The 18,414-nt window shown below is 44.4% G+C and overlaps 1 protein-coding gene across 4 annotated transcripts in view; it reads left to right on the top strand.

Annotated features, from left to right (window-relative positions):
* LOC142592606 (putative protein kinase C delta type homolog) overlaps window positions 1–18,414 on the top strand; it is a 556,922-nt gene that overhangs the window by 201,328 nt on the left and 337,180 nt on the right. For all 4 annotated transcript variants that reach the window (XM_075704146.1, XM_075704147.1, XM_075704145.1 and 1 more), the window contains 3 exons: window positions 10,409–10,527; window positions 13,150–13,210; window positions 15,628–15,784. In XM_075704146.1, coding sequence (XP_075560261.1) covers window positions 10,409–10,527; window positions 13,150–13,210; window positions 15,628–15,784 — 337 coding nt within the window. The remainder of the gene's footprint in view (window positions 1–10,408; window positions 10,528–13,149; window positions 13,211–15,627; window positions 15,785–18,414) is intronic.

Here is an 18,414-nt window from a genome sequence, read left to right as displayed (position 1 = left end):
ACGGCAAAAGAAATTGTGCGAAATGTCACTGGCTAGGAATGACAAATTTTGCAAATGTAAGATCTTCTGTGGTCATTTGTGCGTCATGCCGTTGCTGTTTTTACCCGCTAAACATAAGGGCTTTTCAGGTATAGGCCGAAGCTCATGCATCTGAAAGGCGAAAGAGCATATATGTGTTTCATGACTTCATATCTGTAATTCAGACTGTCATACGCGATCAGCCATGGAAAGCCCTATGTTTGAAATTATTTATATTTAATTGATGGGTGGTGGAAATTACAAAAAGGCGGGATCTTTTTTTTCTTATTCCTTAGGAAGGTGGGTCTTTCTCCGCTTCAGCACATAGAGCGTTCGAAAAAATTACTGGAGGAACCTGCGGCTCTGCAAGTGTCCTGTGACCATAAACATTATGGACAACACATGAATTTGTCTTTTCTTCATACTTGTTGTTTCAGACATTCTTGTGTCATCGTTTATTAGGCTTTATTTTTTATATATATTTCTGGACTAAATTTTTACTAAAGGCATGAAGGCAATTAGTTTCTTCCCAGATGCGAAACCGTTGCAAATGGCTGCATATTATACTGCAATACATGGCTAAAAATGATCAATCTCCATAGTCACAAATACTCTCTAAAGGCAGAAAGATGAGATATTAAAGCCAGAAAGAGTGCGTACTAAAAGTTTCCCTTAACGTACGCCTTTGCGAGGATACATGCACAATGTATTATCGATGATTTAACGCCAGACGCCCTCCACACAAGCAGCAACACACTTTTTCCAGCAAATACTGGCAATGAAAACACTGTGGTATGTCACACCAACTTTCTTCAGCAACTTTGGCGTTGTCAATTTCTCCTGCTTCAGGAACTTATCCGTATATGCTTGCTGAAGCAAGTACTCTCTGGCGTCATTTCACCGTAGCAATTCTAATGGAAGGTTCGCAGACAAGAGAAACGTATTATTGAACATAATTCGTAAACTTTGGCGTAACATTAGCACAGTCTTAAAAGGAACTCGATCTCGTAAACCGTAAGAAAAGTTCCGGATAGTTGGCCTGTGTGATAGTAGCTCACTTATGCAAAAGCTTTTCGGCAGTGCGTAGCAGAAACCAGGCACTGGACACCTGCTTCATTGTATCGTGCAGTGTACACAATAATTCAGCTAACTTCAGCCAATGTTTTAAAAATACTAGGTGTGGTACTAGCATATGTCGCCTTGAAGAAGACAAGTCCACTTGTCGAAACGTTGGCTCCTGCATTCACCTCGTTCACGTTTTGCTCATCGTCTTGAATTGCCATCTCCCGCATTCCCCGTCTTTTCTCTAGGTGTGGTTTAAGCACATTGAACTAACTCAGTATTGATGATTGTCACTTCGAGCAAATCAAGGTATTTTTGTTTGGAGCAAAACTTATCATTTAACGTAAATTATTTCATCAAACTTTAAAACATTGTTTCGAACCTCCAATTAAAAAAATTTACATTAGAATGACTATCACCAAGACTTAATCGAGCTCATAAAGATGCCCTACTACATTGCAGGACGACTACATTTTCAAGTTTGGTCATCCAAAACGAGCGTAATCACTCGTTCCACTCGGTTTGAAAACGAGTTAAATTACTTTCCTGCATCAACAGTCACTATAAAAATCACGACACATTCATCAAAGTATTATTCAAAAGTGTATAATATGGTCAATATTTTCTGTCATGTGTACTTTTTCTTCTTCAGTAGCCAAAGAGTGTGCCCACAGTTATCGAGCCTGTCTATGTTTTTCTCGTTATGGTTGTGATCATCTCTAGAATAATTCTCACACATGTATAACAGCGCTTCCTTACGGGTCTTATACGTGTGTGAGGATTATTCTAGAAAGGATCCCAACCACAACGAGAAAAACATAGACAGGCTCGATAACTGTGTGCGTACTCTTTGGCTACTGAAGCAGAAAAAGTAAACGTGGCAGAAAGTATTCACCACATGATACAATATTCACCCCGGTGCTGATGAGGTACGTGTGTCCGAGTGTTTATGTTAGTGATCTGTGTTATGCGTGCCGAAAGGAAAGAGCCACTGCAGCTCCCATCCTTTGCGACTGTGCCAAGAATCCGCACGAAGCTGCAGCGATGACAACGATCCCGCCGCGGCTTGAGGCCGCAACGAGGTGCCACGACCACGAGGTCCAAGCCCAGGCCGTCCAGCACATCTCGGCGGCCCACGAAAAGCAACGACCGAGCAAAACCGGAGGGAGGCTGCCCCCTCTAAAGAGGGGTAGGCGCAGTCGACCGAAAGTAGTAGTGCAGCTACGGCCGGAGTAGAGACGCCTCACGCCGGGAAGACGTCATGGCCACGGTGACGCCTCCCTTACAGGGGAAGGCTAATCGTTCTGCAGGCATTCCTGATAAAGTCGCTTCGCTCGCTCGCTCGCACACACGTATAGCAACAGTTCGTTTCTTTTTTCTTACATGTTTTGTTTTCTCTTTCTTCTTCTTCCATTGCCGTCATGTACATTCCACCTGGACAACTAGGACACATTTTGCATAGGTTTGGGTAAAGCGGGGAAGCATTTCGGAGTCCGTGGCGGTGGAGAAGCGTGCCTGGGAGTCGGAAACGCAGTCTAGGAGGCGCGCCACGCCTTACGTGATATGCCCACGTGGAGGCGCTTTCGAGGATTGGCATGGCTGTGCGCTGGTGCACAAAACGTGGCAAGGCATTGACGCGATCCCTTTGTTCGCCACAGTTACGATGCACAAGCTCACCCTCGCGAGCAGGAGTGCAGCGTTGTTTGGGCCCAGCGAAATAAGTAACTGGAGCGCTAAACAAGCGAGGACAAGGAAGGGGATGCCCACAAACACGCCCCTTCCTTGTTGCTGCACGTTTGGCAGCTTTCTTCATTTCATTTCTTTCGCCTAGAGAGCAAAAAGCGAGCTTACTGATGTCGAGTGGCATATCCTGGACAGGGGACGCCGTTATTCGTAGCACTTGCTTTAAGCCGAAGCTGCATATTTGTTCAGACATATTTACTATACGTTCTGCTCACTTATCGACTGTAGTCATGATGCGCTGACTATTAAGAGTAACGCTAAAAGGATACATGCGAGAACAGGACCGGCGCTGTTAGCTTATAACTGAATTTATTGCAGGAAACTTACCACGAAGTAAACTTCGGGCGTATGTGCGCACACCGACAAAATAAAAGAAAACAGTGCTATACAAGCGCCGCTTTTTGTATTGACACAGTGGTGTGGGGCTCCCGCACCCCGGCCCGGCGCCATGAAAGACTGTGAAGGTCGGCGCCATGAAACAGGATGAAGTGCGTAAGCTGCACGCTCTTCTTCTGGCCCGCCATTGAAGAGAAGCGTCTGCATTGTAAGACTCCGTCTTCAGTCTGCGTTACAGTATCCTTTATACAGCTCTATATGAAACCCTCTCTTCGTTGTCTTAACGCTAAACCCAGTGAACGCAGACAGATTGTGCATAAAATAAAGGCGCCTTGAAAGAACTCATGTGCTCTAAGCCGCCAGAAAAAACTCGTGTCTCTTTTTACGCTATTCTAAAGTTTAGATCAGCAACCGTCTATCCATGCGTCATGTAGTAGTCAGCGCACTTGCAATTTCCTAAATACCACTACAGTTTGCGGCAGACTGACTTGTGGGAGAATGACGGAGATTGCAAACAGTTGGGAAAGGGCTGCTAAATCATTCGAAGCTATACTTTCTTATCGGCTTCCTAAATCAGTATAGAGCGCCCAGGGTTTTCTTTTCAGCCTGTTTTAGAATGTAGCCAACAGCCCGATCTATTGCTACAGTATCTTGTGACGCTAAACAGCGTGGTTTATTAAAGCTTGCTTATATGGTGTCTGCGCAGAAAATATATCTCATAATGGACATCGTACACGGCGGAGCTACGAACTGCATTTCTTGCTCCTCTTTGCCTTCTCTGGTAGCACCCTTTCATATCTACAGGAAAGCCACAATAAAATTAATATTTACCTCTACATATACGCTAAATAAAATAAATGTAAAATAAATAATAAGGGAAGGCCTCACGGCTCTGGTGCCTAAGTTTATTAATATAAGGACTAGAAGTTCTATTTCTTAAAGGAGGAGTAGGGTGGGGCTTTAAGTCATCTGTGCGTGTATGCCGCGCGTACACCAGGTTGATATTACTATACTAGGTTCAGTTAGCTCTAATATGTAAACAAAGGAGCGATTTACAACAAATAATTTAGGACCTTAACCGGCAAAACGTATAGAGTATGCTGAGGTAATGATACGCAGAAGAATATGGTAACTTTCTCAAACCGGGAAGGGAACAAGCTAAAGAAAATGAGCACATATTATTGATTGTTCTCCTGCAGTAGTTTCCCAAGACCACACACACACACATATATATATATATATATATATATATATATATATATATATATATATATATATATATATATAGAGAGAGAGAGAGAGAGAGAGAGAGAGACGGAGAGAGAGAGAGTAATCTCGCGAGTAGAAGGAATGCTAAAAGAAATTTGTTTGAAAGAATATTACCGGACTCGACCGCTTATTGCACGTATACCATATTCTCAAATCATGGCTGGCAGTTTAGCGTTCTTTGTTATTCTGGCTTCTTTGATCTAAGTAAAAGCTTACCGTTATTCGAGAGAACATTCCTCGTCCTATCGCTTTCTTTGTCCTTGACCTTTACTTGCGCTGTTAATCTGTCACTATAGCTTAAGAGACTAGCCCAATCCAGCTCATTGCCAACATTCTGGTTGAGATGAAGGGGAAGAAATATAATTGTGCAGGCTATGTAAGACGCATGGCAAAAGAGCGGTGATCGCTTAGAATTAGAGAGTAGGTGCCAAGCGCAGTCGATTGCGTGATGGATGGTGTGTTGAAAGTAGGAAGTTAGCAGGTATAGACTGGTGTCAACTGACGCAAGACAGGGATTGAGCGACAATCGTCCGGCACTGGATGTAAGTTTGTATAATTATGTCTGCGAAAAATTGCAGTATAACTAATCTCTATATGACTGTCTATGGTCGTTTCATTAAGCATCCAAGGAATTGCGTACTACCTGAAGAATGTAGGACTGCAGTGGTCCTGCTAGTACATAAAGGCGGAGATAAACAGAATGCGTCTAACTATCGAACCATATCCCTCCCATCATCATCATCATCATCATCATTATCAGCCCTTTTTATGTCCACTGCAGGATTAAGGCCTGTCCCATCAATATCATGCAAAATAATGGAAAATATAATATTTATTTGCTCATTTTCTTGAGGATAAAAGTTTCTTCTCTTTAACTCAGCATGGCTTCAGGAAGGATTTCTCGAGTGATAGCTACTTTCCTTTAATACCGACTTGCACTTCTATTTCGACTGCGCTTTTTCAACTGACTGCATATTTCTCGACTTTGCTATAAAGCGTTCGATAAAGTTAACCACTGACCGCTTTTGTATAAACTAACAGTTTTAGAAATTGACCCTGCAGTTTTTAACTGGATTCGCGGATTTGTGTCTCCTCGTGTTCTATTTCTCAGCACTGATGACGTTAATTCCTTCTCAAGGATCAGTACTTGGTTCCCGGCCATTCCTAATTTATATAAATGACTTATCTACTGCAATTATCTCCAGAATTTATTTATTTGCTGATGCCCGTGTGATTTACCATAAAATATCTAACGTACCAATATCGGCTCGCTCCAGGTCGATCTCAATAGCATACTTGATTGTTGGCTTATTTGGAAAATAGAACTATACGTTAAAGAGTGCAAGCCTATGAGCGTTTTTCCTTTCAATACCACATGCACAACTTATTTTCTTCACAGTCGTCCCGTTGAAAGTGTAACATCCTACCGGTATATCGGCGTCCATATACACTCTGTCCTGGATATTACATAAAGAACGTACGGCATGCAAAGCTAACAAAACACTGGGCTACCGTCGAAGAAAATTTTGTTTTGCTCCATCATCTCTAAAATCATTATTGTACACCACCTATGTACGACCATAAATGGAATATGCTTCATCTGTATAGGACTCTGAACGGGTCATACTAGCATTCATGTCGGAAACTGCACGATCATGACGCACGTTTTAGCTTGGCTAAATGTCATCATTCAGCTAGCGTCACTCAAGTGAAAACATCTTTAAACCTCGTCCCACTAACTAACCCCCAGAAGCACACCCTTAATTGTGTGCTCCATCACATTTTCTACCATAACTCTAACCTTCGTTCCCGATGGTTTCAACAAGCCCCCTTCTTTTCTCATCGACCTAATCAGCAACAAAAAGTCTCAGTGCGCCATTGCAATAGAATAACACGTACGCAATCAAATTTTTCAAGAATTTCTATGGAATGGAATTCCTTAACCGCATCACTTGCAAGCACCACTTATTCAATTCAGCTTAATAGTGGTCCTTGCAACGGGCATTACCTATTTACCGCTTTTGTGTTTTGTTCCTTAACTGATTTTAGTATTCTGTTTTGGTTCGCCGCCTAATATTAATGTTCATAATTTGTTATGTTGTTGTCATAAATTTGCTAGCATTATTTATTTTGCCTCTATTGTTTTATATTCTTGTATGAAATGTGCTTTGTGTCTGTCTTTATTGTTTTGAATTGCCCTTCCCTTCTCAAATGTACTCAGTACCCTGAGGGTAACATAAATAAATAAATAAACGTGGCTACACGCGGTATTTCTGAAGCCATGTTTGTTTAACATCTGTAGTGGTAATTCTGAGACTTCCATTGCATCGACATCGGCGACATGCTCCGGTATTGTCACACTTTGCTATGGCACTTGCTTGCCAAGGTCACCGTAAGCATGGTGGCATGACGAATGCTGTATGACGCCGACGCAGTGACGGCGACAGAATTACAAAAAACCGACGACGTCGATTGAACAACAAAAGCAGTATGACGGCGGAAGCATGACGACAATGAAGTGAAAACTCTAAATCAAGACGACGGTGGAACACGAAAAGTGCGATGAAGACGCAATGAGAAAAATGGGACGATGACGAGTGTAGGGCGACGATGGCACGACGACAATGGTATGTAGACAACCGCATGACGAAGCTGGAACGACGACGATGTCCCTACCGTGACTGCATGACGACGATGGTACGACAACGAATTCATAATATCGACTATCTGACTATCTAATGGCGGCCCGGTTATAATGTAATGACGACAGCAAGATTAAGTTAGAAGGAGGAAGAACATAGAGTTTCTCACTACAACACCTAGAGGGTAATCTGGCGCCACCGTCTATGGGAGTTTCTTAAGGGGGCACCGTGCCGTCATGGGAATGACGGTATATGTGTCTACGAGGCTCGTGTTGGCTGGTGTTGTAAGAGGCTTTGTCTAAAACGTGGATATGGCTACGCAAATAACGCGTTCTCAAAGTAAAATCTTCATGAAATGTTTCCATTCATGCATATTACATCTTTACTCACCCACAATGCATGACCAAGCGAAGAAAAGCAATAACAGACGACAAACTGTTTCAAAGCGAGCGCGAATCTTGTCGTCTGTCCTCCAACTTTAGCGGCCCGCTGATACTTTTTACGTAACATGTAGTCATACACACAATAACAAGTTCTCATAGTTAAACAAAACATGTTTTCGCGTAATAATAACGCTAAAACAGTTTTCCATGTGCTGTTCTAGTAGAAAATGAATCATTGTGACAGACGGAACGGTACTTGCCAAGCGCGTCTTCAAGGTGTCCTGTCTCTACGAGAACGATGCCAATCCGAATCCACAATATACCGGCATTCCCATGCATACCACAGCGCAGCAGCGCCAGATTTCCCTCTAGGTAATGTAGTGAGAAACTCTATGAGGAAGAAGGATTGGTGCGAATGGATGGCCGATGGCAGTATGATGACGACGCATGATGACAAAGGGAAGACTTACTGAAGTGATGGCCATAGTAAATGACAGCGTGATGACGACGGCATTACGACAAGGGCATGATGGCGACAGCGTGTGACGATGATGACGTCACAAGAGTAAGATTTCAAAGTAAAATTTACGACGATGGAATGATCACGCAGCATCACGATGACGGCATCGCAACGAATGCATGACGACGATGGCATGACAACCGTACGAGGACAATGGGATCGCGACAACTCTATGACGACGATGGCTTGACGATGACATGGCAACAGTTGGATGACGAAAGCTGGAGTGACTACGATGGCACGATCACGACAGCATGACAAGGACAATATGACAGCGGATACAGGACAGCGACTGTTTGTCGATGACGTTGTGAAGACGGTGACATGACAGCGGTGACATAATCCTAACTGCATCATGATAGCCTAATTATGATAAAACGACAAAGAAGGGTGTCGATGAAATGACGAATACCGCATGACAAAGATGGTATCGAAACAATAGAATGAAGTCACTAAATTGATGACGATGGCAAAATGATTGCGTCATGGTGCTGGCATGACAATTGTGTGACGATGAAGGTATGACGACGACTGTGTAACGGTAGTCAGATGACGAAGGTGCAATCAGAACGATAGAATGACCACGATGGCGTCACAACGGTGGTGTGAGAACGAATGCATGGCGTCTGTACGATGACGATGGCGTGAAGACGACGGCATGGGGAAAGTCTGATGACAAAGCTGGTATGACAACAATACAAGGACCACGAAGGCATCACGATCTCCTGCCTGGTGGCCCAAGCTGGTAGAAAACTTGGGCCACTCGGTTGGCGTAAGGGGCGGGCGCTGACAGACAGACAGACAGACAGACAGACAGACAGACAGACAGACAGACAGACAGACAGACAGACAGACAGACAGACAGACAGACAGACAGACAGACAGACAGACAGACAGACGGATGGACGAACGGACGGACGGACGGACGGACGGACGGATAGACAGACAGACAGACAAACACAGACAGACAGACGGACGGACGGATAGACAGATGGACGGACGCACGGATAGACAGACGCATGGACGGACGGATAGACAGACGGACGGACGGACGGATAGACAGACAGACACAGGCAGACAGAAGGATGGACTGATAGACAGACACAGAAAGACAGACGGACGGATGGATATACATACAGACACAGGCATACAGACGGACGGACTGATAGACAGACAGACACAGGCACACAGACGGATGAACTGATAGACAGACAGACACAGGCAGACGGACGGATGGACTGATAGACAGACAGACACAGGCAGACAGACAGATGGATGGATAGACAGACAGACACAGTCAGACAGATGGACGGACTGATAGAAAGACAGACACAGGCAGACAGACGGATGGACTGATAGACAGAGAGACACAGGCAGACAGACGGATGGACTGATAGGCAGAAAGGCGGATGGACTGATAGACCGACACAGGGAGCCAGACGGATGGACTGATAGACAGACACACACAGGCATACGGACGGATGGACTGATAGACAGACAGACACAGGCAGACAGACGGATGGACTGATAGACAGACAGACACAGGCAGACAGACGGATGGACTGATAGACAGACACAGGCAGACAGACAGACAGACAGACAGACAGACAGACAGACAGACAGACAGACAGACAGACAGACAGACAGACAGACAGACAGACAGATAGATAGATAGATAGATAGATAGACAGATAGACAGACAGACAGACAGACAGACAGACAGACAGACAGACAGACAGACAGATAGATAGATAGATAGATAGATAGATAGATAGATAGATAGATAGATAGATAGATAGATAGATAGATAGATAGATAGATAGATAGATAAACTTTTATTCAGTCCAGCAAAACCCGATCAAACGCGCACCCGACTAATCCCACGACGCGACTGACATATCTAGCCTGCCGGCGCGATGGCGGGCGCGCTGGACGGCCAGGATTTGGTCCTCAAAGGCGAGACTTCGCAGGAGCGCGTCCCACTCTTCCTCGGTGAACTTCGGGCCCAACGACCCGCACTCCCAGAGCATGTGAGACAAAGTAGCAGCCTCACCACGGGCCACGCAAGAACAACTCGTGTAAATGTCAGGATACATGCTGTTAAAGGACGCTGGATTTCGGTTGGAGTTAGTTTGCAAGAGTCTGAGCGTGACCGCTTACAGCCTGCTTAGCTTGGAGTGAGCCGGCGGGAAAACCTTTTCTCTAAATAAAAGAATTTAGTAATTTGATAGTGATAGGGGAGCGTGATAGATAGATAGATAGATAGATAGATAGATAGATAGATAGATAGATAGATAGATAGATAGATAGATAGATAGATAGATAGATAGATAGATAGATAGATAGATAGATAGATAGATAGATAGATAGATAGATAGATAGATAGATAGATAGATAGATAGATAGGTGACATGTGCGCTTTCATTCCTGTCCAGGTTCCCTGATGCACATCCTGGTGATGGATCGTCCGAACCGGCATCTGGCCGATCTGCTGCTAAGCGCCCAAGTGCTGGCCGACAAGTGTCGCGACGGCGAAGACGTCGTCAACGTTTGGGTAAGCGTGCTTTCATGTCGCGACAGCTAGAGCCGGCAAGGAATAGGAATAAATACTTATGTTTTTTTACTAAAGATGCCCCACGTTAGCATGTGAATTCTGTGACCTCTCTACCTGTTTGAGTGAAATGCGCCATTTAGCGTTTTCTCGTTGTCGCTCATTAAACAAGCAACCGGAAAGATGGCGCAACCAATAATGAGCCATCCAGTGCGGTCATCTTCATAGATATTGTAGATGACTGCAGGTCAGGTTGTACGCAACATGTGGAAAGTACAATTAGCATTTACCTTACGATAGGCAAGATGCGGCCTTTACGCTTATTCCTAAGCGCACGAAGCTCGACCTCATAATGCTCACTCATAGCGTTTTTGATAAAGAAAGTCGTACAGCGGCCAAGTAAAACTTATTTAAAAGAAAAGACGTTTTTGGCCCACTGGAGAAAAGTCGCAGTTGTGGATCGGTTAAAAAATCATAGCTAGTTTGTTAATTGATAACTAATTGCTAATTAAATAATCATTTCATTCTTTTTTTTGTAGGTGTGTGTGTGCGCCTGCGTGTGTGCGTGTGCGTGTGTGAGTGGGAATGTAGCCTTCATGGCCAGTACTAAAGAGATCAAAGTGTTCATAATTTCTTGATGTGGAATGGTGTTTGAGCGTTGCAATGCTGTGATGTTTGCTACGATTACGAAACCCAATGCAACATCGAGTGTCCTTGATTCGATTTCTGTTTCGAGGGGGCAGTTTATTTTCTGGGTGCTGTTTCTGTATCACGACTGCCATCCCGTTTTTCACTCTGATTTTCAATGAACTAATGCGTTTTTTTTAATACTTCATTTTCATTTCTTCCTTCCACCGAGGTCTTTCGCTTGTAATTTTGATTATAATCTGTTTTGTTTTATTTGTCAGTATGCTGCACTTTGTATCTTCTCCATTTGATATTTGTTTTCCGTTTCATCTTTAGGTTCTTGAAATTAGATCTCATTCTTTCTGGAGTAGTTTATTTGTATTCGTTTCTACGTCTCCGTTTAGTTTAATGAGAGAATCATTGTGCGAGGAGTTCCAATATATATAATGCCAGCTGCAGATTGCAAGACATGACGTCGGGTTTCCTTTTTTTTTGTTGTTGTTGTTCTGGCGATTCGTAGTCCCATGACAATAAAATAATGAATAGTTCAGAAACCATTTTAAAACAACGACCTTGTCTACCTTGCCTACTGTATTTGTGGAAACATGCTGAAATATAACTACAAGGTCCTATCAGCTGGGAATTCAATCCTGTAACCTCGCTGAAACATCTAACATAATTCCCATATATTTCTTTTTTTGCGTGGATTGTAGAAGCTATCCTACCAATTCATATGATTGTTCAAGTCAAAACATCGGTTTCGATGTCTCCGGTTGCCCACGGATTCCTAGATAACGCCTAGGAAATGAAATTGGGCCGACAGCGCTGATGCGTAATTGTTCATGGTGTACATGAATAAAGAATACTGTAGACGTTACGCCTTCTGATAGAGAGTTTAAGCATAGGACGCAAAACTATTATTGCCACAAAAGTAAAATTATCTTCCACTTGAGAGTAGCTCGAAGGTACAAAAGATGGCCGAACACTTGCGGCTGAAGGAAAATCGTCTTGGGGGGAGGTCGAACCTCGGACAAACGCCTTCCTACGGTAGTGGCTTTACCATCAGAACTAGCCTGCAGATTGACAGGCTGCAGTATAAATAATACGGTTCTTGCTCCTGTGCTTCATGCTGTCGTCCAATTCGCCCTTGCTCTGCTATCTGCTACTCTCCTGGTTAGCTCACAGTGTAGGCGGACCACCTCAGGCGTCGGTCTGGGTTTTCATCCCTTAACTAGGAAGCACTTTTCTTTCAGCGCAATACCTTCATATTTTTGCGGGGGGGGGGGGGGGGGGGGGACCTGTCTTGGTTACTTTTTCAACTGCGTGCTATTATCATCTATACGACAATTTTCCTTTTCATAAGAAGCTCCTCTACCATGCGCAGGACTTCAGAGGTCATGCGCATGGTGGTGACTATTTTATACGTAGCTGCTTGCATGAAATGGCGTCGGCAGGAAGATAATCTTCCTGAATGCATTATCATCTTGAGCGAGCACATTCATGCAACACGGAAACGCTTCCGACCAACTGTGGTTGAACAGATCACCTCGAGATGTCGCTAACAAAATTCGACTGTCTTTTATGTCTCTAGTATTCAGTAAATTGTAATGATTATAAAGAAAAGCCACAATTCTCCGTGTGTTTCAGAGAAAGTTGGTTCGTCAAAACGTCTATCCCCAATGAATCACTGCCTCACCATCTCGCTGAAATATCCATCTCCTCTGATATGCAACTTGTGATCTGAAATGATATTGCAACCTGTTATACGTGTTTTTACGTTTTAGTTATAGTGTGTCTCTGCCAAGGTTCACCACGAGAAGCACTGCATAAGTTGTGTAGTGTTTGCGAAGTTACTCCATTTGTGCTTTCAAAGCGAACAGAGACGAACGATTTGATCATAATGTTCCTGAAGCTACCACACGGTGGCGATGCGAGTCCGTGTGTCTCCCCACCGAGTCTCTCGCCATTTACTCTCTCCCCTGGCTATTTCTGTTGCAGCTCAAGCTCCGACCCAGCGGCAAGCTCAACGTCCAAGTTCGCCGCTTCCGTGAGGGGGAAGGTACGCAAACACATTTATTTACAAAAAAAAAGGCTTCAGAAAAGAATAAAAGAACACAACGCCTGGTGAATTCGAACAGCAGCTAATCATCATCGCCACCTCCTTGATGATCATCTTTATTTAATCCTACTGCAGGAGATTCTCCTTGTAACTGAGGCTTCTCGCTTCATTCTTGCTTGTCATTAGAAACTACTTCCCGTAGCGATTTACTCATTTTCAGCAATAAAAAAAACTGTCGTCGCGGACCTCGTTTGAAGGATCCAATTAACAAATAATCTCGTTCTTAAAGAGTAGTCTGACAGTGGCAAGGTCTCCTCACAGATATATTGCTGGTGTGACGAAGTATGCGGTGACGCTTGATCTCACCAAGTGACGTAGCGTAACAACTAATTCGTGATTACCAGCACCTTCCTATTCGTATAGCATCCCTCTAAGATGCAGTAAAAACTAAAATTCATGTACAATGCAGCTCGATACCAATTTGCACTCTATCACTATCGCCCGTGATGGTGTGGTGGTGGGGGTGGTGATGATGATGATGATTTATTGGCATCCCCTTTGAAACGGGCGGGGACAAATAGTCACCTTGCCTGCATGAATTAGTCAGGCATGCTATGCACGCTTTTCATCCTGGCATTTTTGTATACAATTCCTTAATCTTTTTCTCTTTTTCATAACTTCTATATCTACCTTGTACCGCTACGTATGCCTACAGTGGATCTGGTTGTATCAATCACTTCCCTGATCTTTGAGACCGAGCGGAGGTGCCATCTTGTGAACACTGACTGAACTACGTACAGTGTGAATAGCGCCTACGGTCGTGCACTAGGCACTACGTGTTCACATGGGCGCGTACAGCGTGCATATTCTCTCAAGACTATTTGTTCTGTGGTTGGAGCACAAACGTAAATGCTGATTTGCATCTTGGGACGTGTACAAAAGCTATTGGTTTTGCACTGTAGTATTTGCGCTGCAATGAGACCACTGGCCACACATGTTTAGAGCACGATATGCGATTGTCGCACCCTCTGTTGACCACAAATCATTTCAATTTTATTGCCACTTCATTTGTCGAGCGCACATTCTGAAAAAATGGACTGGTTGCAGAGAGACATGAATGCATCATTTGAGCGGCTTTTTGTCGCCGACGTGTTAGTAATCCTGCAACCTTTGCGATGTACGAAATATACAGGGGCGTGTTATGAGTGACCAATATAAAATAAAAAAGAATTGGCAGAGTCATGTGTAGCTGGCCGCTACGTATAAACACTATAACTATTGTACAGTGAATGCTTAAATAGACATTATAGGCTGTATTGTTTATATTTATAATAGGTTAAACGGCATGTTTGTAATGGCAGGATATGAAACTGAAAGCAAAGTGAAACTCAGTGGGAAGTACCCAGTGGCCCCAGGAACATATATATACCCGGTGGCACCAATGCACTTACGCCGTGCACTTACCTAGTGCACTTACCCAGTCGTCACTCTGGCACTTAATTTTAGCCTATACTGTCTCTGCGATCCGCTCGCTCCCTCCTCCTCCCTCCCCCCCCCCCCCAAAAAAAAAAGCAAAATGGCTGGACTCGGGGAAGAATGTTATGCATTAAAATTGTCAGCACTCGTATCATATTGCGGAATACACTTGTCTTGCAGTGATTTTGTCCAGACCAAAACGCCGCTAACGCAGTTATGACATTGTCCTGAACACTTATTTTATTAAAATGGAGTACCCTGTCGATGTTGTTCACAAAAAGTTGTTGAAATTTAGACGGTCTTTTGAAATATTGTGTTGTGAAAAAAAAATATGTCCACTGAAATACGCTACGGCATTGCCGCGAAGTTCAACAGATGGCCGAAGGAAGAATGTCCACAATTGCCTGGGAACGCGCTACTCGAACGCAGTCATTCCCATGCAGCAATGTTCAGTTTAAAGCCGGTGGCACTGACGACTATGCCGTGGTTAAGCTTCGGCACTTGCACATTTCTTGGGTGTTTTCGGCATGACGAAATTGTCCGAGTGCAAATATTGGAACTTAAGGATCATAATTCGTGTCATAGTACCAGTGGAGCCCGTTACTTCTTCGCTAAAGCGCATGCATGTACAAATGCAGCTGCACAAAGCTGTCCAAATTACCAGCTTTGGTTTATGAAATTGAAACGCCCGTCTCAACTTTCGCAAAGAAGGCGCTGGCCTCTCACTGAACGTATTCTGTCATATTTCAAATGGCGATGTGTTAAATTTAAACCACTCTGGCTGGTTACTGTTACGCGGAAGTTGACTAGATTTGCAACACTTTTCTGCCTTCATTCAACCTGCTATTAGCTTTAAGCATGCCCCACATTATGGAACCCAGCTGTCCCACCATTAGCATGAAAGTGTTTGCCTCGTGTCTCCTTCCCGTTGGCTTGCGCAGCCACTCCTCTCGAGGAGGAACCGAAGGCGGCCGGAGGCATCACCCGCCGCCGGGGTGCCATCAAGCACCAGAAGGTCTTCGAGGTCAAGGGTCACAAGTTCATCGAGAAGTTCTTCCGACAACCCACCTTCTGCGCCTTCTGCAAGGAGTTCCTCTGGTGAGTCAGCTCCGGAGTATCGTCAGTCCGTCTGAATAGTTGCTCCCGGTGTAGGTGCACAGAAACCTTGGACGTGGCCGTGTTTGTGATGTCCGGTTTCTGACATGGACACCTTATATGGAAAACATGTGGCGGCTGTGTCTACAACTTGGTAATTGCAAACGAAAGCCGCACTTCAGAATTGTACGTTTGAATGGCGCTCGTTGTAGAAGTTCTACGTCTCATCCTTGTGCGGCAATTTGATCTTGTTTGTGCGTGAGAGAAAAAACGCTATAACACTATAATATTCTAACAACCCCTGCAGACGGGCTAGATGGTGCATTGCAGTTCGACGAAAAATAAGCGCACAGGAAGACACACACGAACAGCCGAGAAAGACACAGGGTAGGCGCTAACTTCACATCTATTTTATTTGCAGCCACGCTAGTAAATATATGCGGAAAGGATGACATGTGCAGTGCATAACAACAATGAAAGAAACATAGTAACATGGCAATCCAATTCAATAAAACCACAACACACGTTCGAGAAACTCGCTTTCTGCGCTGAGAAGCTTCGCAGAAGTATCGCGCACACATGTATCTCCCCTTTTCCTGTTATAAAAGGCTTTCAATAATTCACGCGCAGTCTTATCGCGACCTTTAATGGCCTAGGATTCTTCTGCCACTCAGTCGCGGTACACACGCTGTAAAGTTGGCGCAGTGATCAGCCAAATTTGTCCCACCTCCCCTAATAGCCCTCGAATGATCCCCTGCCCGATCATTAGTGCAGCGCCCAGTCTGGTCTATGTCAGCCATCCCACAGGTCAACGGGATCTCGTACACAACCCCCGCACAGCAGTTAACAAATTTCTTGGCATGTTTTTTTTTTTTTCTGCAGCCGCTCGCATTTCCATCACGCGAAATGCGTCAGCATCTTGAGGTTTTGTTGAATTCCAGAACTCTAGTGGTCTAACACTGAATGATTTTATGTGTGTGCTAGAGTTTTATCTTAATGTTACCTTTATCTCTTTTGAGAACAGATTTTATCGTCATAGACAACGAATCTGTATTGGATTCTGCGTAGCGCCGATTCTTTGTGATGTGTTTTTAGCCTTTGTGGACCGCATCCTTGAACACTGCTTTAGTGGGAGGTGTCTGTTAAAGGTGTTCAGGTTTGTCGATGATTATCTGTTTATCCTTAAGAGACTACAAGTTTTGACGTACACTAACTCCGTGGGGAGCATTATTCACACCTTTCAAACGAATGGGAGAGGTTTAGTGTTTACGCACGGACTGCCTTCACAGTGTTCGTTGCAGTTTTGAGGCATTAACATTAGAGAATGGTTATGTGTGCTGGGAGTACGGTCCGCAGGCACAGAAGGAACTTTTACTTTGCCTGTCGGCACATTCGAAAACAGTGAAGAGAGCCATCGCATACCAATGCCTGGCGTCGGCCGTCACGAAGCCGTGCCCGTATGCAGTACAGTATACTTTTAATAAGCAGGTAACCCGGCTAGTGTCTACTGGTTACCCTTGCGCGGTCATCGTGTCTGTGACGGAAGCCGTTTTACGAAAAACCAAGCAAGCCATGTTTGGGAAGGAGACCGTAGGGGAGGAGAACCCGGTCAATCCTCTTGTGGTTCCGTAGTTTTCACAAGGTGGCCCACCACGTGAAGAAAGTGGCGAACCGACATGGCATGCCTGTGGTGTTGTTCTCTGCTCCGAAGAAGCTCACCCAGCTGTGCTTCCGCATTTCGCGTGGCGGAAATCCAAGCGGCTGCAGAAAAAAAAGCATGCCAAGCAGTTTGTAAACTGCTGTGCGGAGGTCGTGTGCGACATCCCGTTGACCTGTGGGATGGCGTACATAGGCCAGACTGGGCGCTGCATTAATGACCGGGCAGGGGATCATTTGAGGGCTATCAGGGGAGGTGGGACAAATCTGGCTGATCATTCAGCCAACTGCACACCGTGTGAACCGCGACTGGATGACATAAGAATACTAGGCAATGCTCGCGATAAGACTGCAGACTGCGCGTGAATTTTTGAATGCCTTTTATATCGGGAAAAGGGGAGATAAACTTGTGAGCGATACGTCTGTGAAGCTTTTCAGGGCAGAAATTGAGTTTCTTAAACGTGCGTTGTGGTTTTAATAATTTGGGTTGCCATGATACGATGTTTTTTCCGCCGTTGTTATACACTGCGCATGCCAACCTTTCCGCATATATTTGCTAGCGTGGCTGTAAATAAACAGTTGTGAGTTAGCGCCTGTCCTGTGTCTTTCTCGACTGTTTGTTTGTGTCTTCCTGTGCGCTTATTTTTCGTCGAACTATAATATTCGAGAAAACAATCGTCCCGTTTGAAATCAGGGAAGCACATTGTCTTGGCGCAATGCCTTCTGCAAGTCGAGGACGCATTCCAATCTCTCCATCCTAATGTATGGCGAGAATGTCACAAGAATACGACTGCACCCCGAGAACTTTGTTGTGAGACGACGTGAAGCGTCTAAGGCTGCAAATACGAGCGTTGTAGACAAGTAACAGTTATGAAAGTACTTTCTTTTCATTCTACTGTGGAGCCAAACCGATTCGTCATTAAGGAATGAAAAACCCTTATTCAAGATCGACTACCGAACTTCATGTCAACTCGAAA

Source organism: Dermacentor variabilis, chromosome 9 (assembly GCF_050947875.1).
Source record: "Dermacentor variabilis isolate Ectoservices chromosome 9, ASM5094787v1, whole genome shotgun sequence".
In the NCBI taxonomy this organism is placed as follows: Eukaryota; Metazoa; Arthropoda; class Arachnida; order Ixodida; family Ixodidae; genus Dermacentor; species Dermacentor variabilis.
This window is presented reverse-complemented; position numbering and strand designations above follow the sequence as displayed.